General features: G+C 38.8%; 2 protein-coding genes across 4 annotated transcripts in view; one reads left to right on the forward strand and one right to left on the reverse strand.

The window, feature by feature from the left end:
- Positions 1-45: 45 nt before the first annotated feature.
- Positions 46-2,199, reverse strand: LOC111875558 (dynein light chain roadblock-type 2). The gene is made up of 5 exons (XM_023871891.2): positions 2,085-2,199; positions 1,910-1,988; positions 768-935; positions 213-644; positions 46-151 (listed from the first exon to the last, which is right to left on the reverse strand). The coding sequence occupies exons 1-4, from the start codon at positions 2,085-2,087 to the stop codon at positions 601-603; spliced, it is 294 nt and encodes a 97-aa protein (XP_023727659.1). The 5' UTR covers positions 2,088-2,199; the 3' UTR covers positions 46-151; positions 213-600.
- A 111-nt stretch (positions 2,200-2,310) lies between these two features.
- Positions 2,311-7,881, forward strand: part of LOC111875566 (exportin-2) — an 82,091-nt gene continuing 76,520 nt past the window's right edge. For 2 of the 3 annotated variants that reach the window (XM_033755862.1, XM_023871910.2), the window contains exon 1: positions 2,311-2,418. The gene's annotated coding sequence lies outside the window, so the exon portion shown is untranslated. Of the gene's footprint in view, positions 2,419-7,274; positions 7,400-7,881 lie in introns of all 3 variants that reach the window. The other variant, XM_023871911.2, reaches the window with a different exon arrangement.

Genomic DNA, 7,881 nt, shown 5'->3' on the forward strand with positions numbered 1-7,881 from the left:
GAAAGGAACTTCTGTTAGAAATACACACTGGTCTTTAAAACAGACTGACTTTTAAATAGTGAATATTTTAATTACCAACACTGTTCAATACAGAGATGCATTTTCTGTACTTATATGATAGAAGAACCATTACAAGCAAGGAGGAAATAACCTAAAGCATGATTGTGCATACAATACTTGGCATTTGTGGCTNTAATACAGAGATGCATAACCTAAAGCATGATTGTGCATACAATACTTGGCATTTGTGGCTGTTACAATAGTATATTGTGTAATAAATATTGTGAAAATACAGTGGACTCAGTAGAAGCAATAGGTGTATTATTTAAAAATGCATACACAAGAACATGTAGTTCATTATATTAAATTTGATGTTTCCACAATACTCACACCTGAAATGTGAACCTATAATTAATTTTATGATGACCTCTATTACGCTATTTCCTTCTACATTTATACAATGTACAAAGTATAAAATTAAATACTGACATGAAACCATTTGGAAGTTTGCATTATGTCTTACCAACAAGATACATTTTATATTTACACAGCAAAACTAAGCAATCATAGTCCACTTTCCAGAAACACAGTAAATATTTTTCACTCTGTTGGATTCTGAATGACGATCAAAATGAATTCTTTATCTGGAAAAAATTAAAAAGGATATATAATAAGTTATGTTTCCATATTTTAAAAATTAAAACTGTTTCAAAGAGAAAAGTCTGCTATACCTCCTCCTCTCTCAGTAAAAGGGTGTTTTTCCTTACCAGGAGCAACCATTATTTCATGTTTTCTGGAACGGATCCGAAGGAATGTGAGGTCATTGGTGGGATCCAGATCTCGAACTACACTTCTTGCTTTGTCTGACAGCTGACTTATTAATCCTGCATACTGAACAGTAGTAGTATTGTCCATTGTTGTCTTAATTGGGATACCTGTCAAAGACAATCCTACTGTATAACTCATTCACATATAGAAAATTGGGCAACACTGGGTGGAAAATCATGAACCACTCTCCTCCCGACTTAAGCCCCAATAATTTTCATTCATTCAAAGAAATGAAAGTGCACCTACATCAGAAATTTCAAACTGATGAACTCAAATGGGGTATCTTGTACTAGCTGAGCAGTCAGGATAAAACATTTTGTGCTGCTGGCATCAGTAACTTTTCAGGAGAACTGAAAGAATATGTTAGTGCAAAGGGAGAATATCTTGAAAATAGGTGAGGTTTTGGCAACCGAGGCATATATTCCTTTTGTAAACAATAAAGTCTAGGCTAACCTTGGACCTCCCTTCTAGTTGATTGGGTATGAAACAGCTTTATTAATATAATGTGTTGACTCAACTGCAAACATAATATCTCTCAATTCTACCTTAATCCTTATAGGAATAAAACCTCTGAACTTCGGTCTCCACCAAAAAAATTACATCCTGAGGTACAGTCATATTTATTTTGGTCAGGAATGTCACTAGAATTACACTATCTAAAAAAAATATTATACTTGTATTTATATCTTCAAATGTTCATTGATTTCAATGGAGAAGTTCTATGGATCAACTGCCAACACATTTCCCTCAAGCTGTTAAGCTTCCATCTCCAGTATACTTTCTTATGCTCCCCTTGTTACCTAGTTATTATGTTCATGGCATGATGGTAATGCTAACCATGAGATATCCTTTGTTAGTGACAGACAGCGTGGACAAGCTGACACAGCCCAGATGGGAATTTAACAGTAATCACAGAATGGGAAGCCACTGCAGCCATCATCCTCACAATCCATTGGACTGCCTTCCATGGTCTCAGTATAAGAAATGTTTTATGCTTACACCTACAACTTACATCATAAAAAACACCTTAACATATGCATAGCTGTAGAAACACTTCGGAAAGTGATGTCATGACAATTACCTTCAGAATTTACAACAATAGTTCCTACCACTCCCTTATGGGACTGTATCCTCTTCATAGTTTCTTCCACCTCACTGGCCTGTGAAGATGAAATACGAAAAGTTACGAAAAGATCAAAAGATGTCATATATACTATGAAGAAATAATACATGTTTTATAAAAAGTGCACAAATACCATTGTTTTCGTTTATTAATCCAAGTACAAATACAGTAACTGTAACAAACCACTTTTTCGATATCTTGGTTAATTTTGAGCAGCGATATCGATCTCTCGTATTCTCGTTTAACGGTGAGCCTCGTTGGCTGCAAACACTCGCTGCCCTCGCTGCGATTACGGTCGTGATCCGTACATACAAACGATGTATCCATATATCCAGGAAATGACGGAAAACCAGAGACATCTTCCGGCATTTACCTGCATCACATACAAATTTGTGTTAATGTTCGCGAAGTTTGCGGCGTTACGTATATATTTTTTATTAATATACTTTTATAGGATCATAGCTTAGGTAAGTATAGATTAATGAACTTCCAACTGAATAAAATACAGTATTTAATTTATGTGTTACAAGTGTTCATATTAAACATATTTGTAAATTTCGATTAACTAGTGATGGAGGTTAGACGACGGCAGCTGAGTTTGTAGTTTCGTTGTGATTTATCCAGCTCTGGTAATGTTATTACTCATTGTAGGACTAACTGCGAGTATAACGTAGGATTTGAGGCTCTCACAGCGGTGGTTATGAAGAGTTCTCTTATAGGATATAACGCCGCTTGCTTTCGGTATATCCCAGAAGACATAACTACGAGAAGATAATGATTGTAAAACAATCGCCGGACGATAAAAATGATCACGTTGCATTGTATTAGGCCGTTCAGAGGCCGGAAATTTCTTTAATTTGTCCTGAAGTGCAGCTACTTCATTTCTACTAGATTTGAGATAAAAGCGGAAGTAAAAGCTAAGAAACATTTTTCTATTATATTCGTGTAGATTGTCATCTAGAGTAACAATGTTTCGGCTGGATCAAAGATACATGTTATACTAAGCAGCGTTACCAAATTTCATTTGAAATATTGTGCTGGAAAATACTTTAGCTTGTACCATGGGTATAACAAAATCTCATGATAAATGTATTACAGAACCACAGCTTATTGCAGAAGCCTTTGGTGACCACTTTCAGTGTAATTTAAATTCTTCATTTTGTATTTAATATCTGAAGCATTCTTAAAGTTACTCTTTAAGAATTTACAAATGTTTCTGCCATTTCTGACAGTGATGTCATGGAAGGAGTTCCACATGTTAGGCCACCAAAATTCCTGAATTTTTGCCCTTCTATTGAAACATGTATTTAACTGAAGTTTAGTAAAAGGGATTCTTCCCTGCATGTAAAGGAACAGTTGTTGTCCTGTTTTATTTGAGAAGGGCTGCAGCGAATTTGTGATGAACTACTGATCTATTTAAATTGTAAATAGCTTCTCAAAAGTTTCTGAAAATATTACTCATACTGCTAAATCCAAATCATTTGTAACCCATTTAATTACCTGTTTAATTGCAGTCACACCTACTGTCTTGCACACAAGTGCAGGTTAACTCCGTTTACTTTCAGTCTTAGTCGAACCTTTTATTGCTGAATAAACTGAACAGGCGAAGGACCCTCTGCATTGTATTAGTTTGTTCCATATTTATATATCATCCAAATCAACTGTTGTTTGCATGTTAGGGAAGTTTTCTTCCCCATTTGCTGTTTCCTGTTTTTTTTTTTTTGGCGTACACTAAGGCTCAATCCCGGGGCTTGTTTTGTTTAATATTTTTAATGATGATCAACAAGGAGGATTTTTAGTGTGTGGACTTGGTTCACGGCTCTGCATGGTGACTGGTGTGCCACTTTCTGTGAGGCGCATACAAATTTTTCCAATGAATCAGCATGCCTGATGGCTGATAGTGTTTGGAATAAAGGGACGTAATTAACTTTTGGGCTTCCTGACGTTATTCTGTTACATGGCAAGCAGCTTGGGAGTTTATAATTTGTCAGCAGTAAAAGGTAAATTTGTCTATGTGCTTAACTAAGTAAGCACTATACCATGAAGACTTATGGGGGTGTGGATGTAAAGACCCACGTTTTCTTGACCTCGGCACTAGTTGGAGGTTGGTGTTCAGCTTCATGCCCCGGTCGCTTTAACCCCGAGGAAAGAGCCCCCCCGGTACCTATTGGATAGGAGGCTAGGTGTGCCTGGATGACGTGGAGAAGTGAAAATTCTTACCCCTACTTGGACTTGAACTCTGTCTCCGTCTTCATCCGGCCTATAGCCCATCACTGTACTGACTGCGATATCCTGACTGTTAATTTGTCAGCAGTAGACAGCGGTTACCAGCTCCATTAGCCATTTGTTCTCAGCAACAGTTAATGTGCAGTGTGGTGTAACGCTGGAAATTTTCTTTTTCCGCCAACATATGGCATAAGCAGGCATCTTTATGTTTCTTAGTCAGTTGTTTGTGAATTGGTGACTGTGCAGAAACACGTGTGTTGTGTAGGATGGTTTTTTGAAACAAAAATCAGTCACCCAGATTCAACGAAATTACCACACAGAGTTCAATAAACAACCTCCAAGTGACAAAGCAATAAGAGACTGGCAATAGCGTTTCTTAGAAACTGGGAAGGTCCATGATCGCGAGAGAAGTGGCAGGCTGGGTGTAAGCGATGAATGTATGGAAAGAATCTGTGAATCATTTGTACGAAGCCCTACAAATGTTGAGCTTCACGTGAATTGTTACTCCCACATTCAGCGATTCACAAAGTGCTATGTAAGAGGTTGAGGTTGTGTGCATACTCGTACAAGGTTCAGTCAGTGCAACAGTTGAAACCTGCTGATGGCATGGCATGTTATCATTTCGCAGAAGAAATGCTCGACCGCATTGACCTTGATGTGGACTTCTTGAAAAAATCATGTTCACAGACGAGGCAACATTTCATGTCTCGGATAAAGTTCACAGGCATAATGTGTGCATATGGGACACTGAAAACCCACATGTTGTTAGGGAGCACATATGCGATAGTCTGAAAGTGAACGTGTTATGTGGTGTAATGCATGACCAGGTTATTGGACTTTTTTTTTTTTAAGAGCAGACAATCAACATGAACAGCTACCTGGACATGCTGCAACTGTACGCAGTACCACAAATTGAGCACTTACAGCCGCACATCATTCGACAACAAAATGATGCTTCATCTCATGGGGGTCTGCAGGTACGCGCGTACCTAGACAGGACATTTCCAGGAAGATGGATCAGCAGAGACGGTCCAGTGCCTTGGCCTCCACATTCACCAGACATAACACCACTGGATTTTTCCCTGTGGAGTTATGTCAAGAGCAGTGTGTTATGAATACCAGTTAACGGACCTGAAGACCCGTATCAGGAATGTGATCTCGGCCATTCCAGCGGACATGCCTCACAGAACATGGCAAGAGCTCGAATATGGTCTGGACATTCCCCATGCTACCAAGGGAACCCACATCGAGGTCTACTGAGGTCAGTAAAATACTTCCAGAGTTTCTCTATGATCTGCTGCAAACCGCATGTGGCTAGCTCAATTTGTTTGCACGCCACAATTTTTCAAAACCCTGAAGGGATTTTGTGGACACACTGTACTTCAGAGCAACGTGTACATGGTATGACAACAATTTAATTCCCGGAATGGCCGCAGCGTGTGGCTGGGGTGTTGAGTAAGGCAAACTCACGTACCCAAGCACATTTTGACATGTTCCAGTGTTTACATGACCCACAGACCAAATGAGTCGTTCATCCCAAATAGCAGAGGCACTAGTGTGTGTTCATGGTATCCTGTTGGCCGGAAATGGGTGACAAGAATCTGGAGCAGCGGATAAACATAAAGTTTTGTGTGCAGATTTGTAAAAGTGCCAATGAATGGTTAGCCCTATTATACGGTGTCTTATGGTGAATATGCTATGAAGAAATCGAGTTTTTTAATGTCATAGGCGGTACAAGGAAGGGAGAGAAAATGCGCAAGATGACCCAAGAAGTGGGCAGTCAAGAATGCAAAGGACAGAGTACGAACCTTTGTGCACTCAGATTGAAGATCAGCTGTGAGACTGATGGCAAAAGACTTGAATGTGCATAAGAAAACAGTGCAACAGATTATTACGGAGGATTTGGGAATGAGAAGAATTTTTACAAGGATGGTGCCTCGAATGTTGACAGATGGCCAGAAACAACGTTGACTTCATACATTTTATATGATCTTTTACACAATGCAGAGATGTTTGACAAGGTCATTACCAGACACAAAACATGGTGTTTTCAGTACGTCCTGGAAACAGAACGCCAGAGCATGCAGTGGAAAATGCAGAATTCACCTTGGTCGAAAAAAGCACGCCTGTATCGCTCACAGTTCAAGACTATTCATGTGTGTTTCTTCGATCACAAGGGGATAATAAATCAACAGTGTTATATGGAAGTGCTGACAAGGGTACGGGAATCTGTTTCAGAGGAAAGGACCAGAACTCTGCCTTAATGATTAGATTCTCTACCATGACAATGCCACTGTGCTTGATGCATGAAGCGTTTGTGAATTCCTGAGTAAGAAATCCATTAAAAAAATGGACCATCCACCATATTCACCTGACTTAGCTGCCTGCGAATTTATTGCACACTCGCTCTCACAATTACACAATTACTGCCATCGGCAGTATCACAAATACTTCTCCTGCTCCGATTCACTCCGGCGATTGCTCGATTGCAACTGACCTTGGCGACTTCACAGTCCACACTGTGTCACCCCTAATCTCACACTCTGGTTCACATACTGCTCAGCTGGCTTTTTATACCATTCCCTGTTGCCTTGTGATAACAGTGGTGTTCCCTGTTACATCACAGTGGGAAGTGTTACGTCACCGCAGGGGAAGGGGACGGAGTGTTGACTGGCCTGTTACTGTAGCAGCGGCAGTTGCTCCGATGCTGTTATGTCACCGCTGGAAAGGGGGTTGTCCTGCATAGCAGGAATAGGTCACAATACATTACATTACGTTACGTTACTTACATACATACATTCATATATCCAAACACAAACACACCCACGCACCAAACCTTCTAGGGCTCATTTTTTCATAAATAATTTTTCTTCTTTGGATAAAGTTTTTATTTGTTACTTTAAGTAGATCAAAGCTTTAGTATCCCTCATTCTCCTGGAATGACCTTGTATTGGCAGATTCCAACAAACTTGTAAATATGGCGAAAAAGTGTATTAATTTATGTTATAGGTTAATCAGTGTGGTGAATATTTAAAATTTATAACACACTATTTCACACGATATTTTGGTGATTTGTTTCTGTTTGATGTTTTTAAAGGAAAACAGACTTTCACTCCATCCTGGATAGTCTTCATATACCCAGCGAATTAATAGGAAAATTTCCATTTTTACTAGAAGCAGTTGTGTTAAGGGCCAGGCCTACAGCCAGGTGTGCCAGTGTTGGTAATATCCTATATCAGTTTGTGTTCTTAAGAGCAATATGGTTTTCCTGGAGGATATATTACCTTTGTATAAATGTGATTAAATTGTTATTCATTCTTTATTTTTTCTTTTGTGTTTCTTTGTGCCTGTTATGTATTTTAGTGTTTGCCTGTGATGTTGGCAAGTGCTCTAAAAGGAAATTTTTGTTGTTGCTGTTGTTGTTGTAGTTGTTGTTAATGTCATCTTTGTTGTCATGCCAGTGTCTAAGCTTTATCTGAATTTTATGGTGCTCAGATCTTACCTGTATTACAACAGATGCTAGAAATGCTGTCTGTTGTTACATATTCCTGACACCTCTGTAAAACATTTACATTTACACTTCCAAATACTTGAGAAATAGAATATATGTGTAATCTCAAAGCCCAGTCTCCTGTCAAAGTCATCTGAGGGATTTACAATGAAAATATTCAAATACAATAGACTTCACTTTCTCCTTAATGAGC

This window comes from Cryptotermes secundus, unplaced genomic scaffold (assembly GCF_002891405.2).
Source record: "Cryptotermes secundus unplaced genomic scaffold, Csec_1.0 scaffold1251, whole genome shotgun sequence".
Lineage (NCBI taxonomy): Eukaryota > Metazoa > Arthropoda > Insecta > Blattodea > Kalotermitidae > Cryptotermes > Cryptotermes secundus.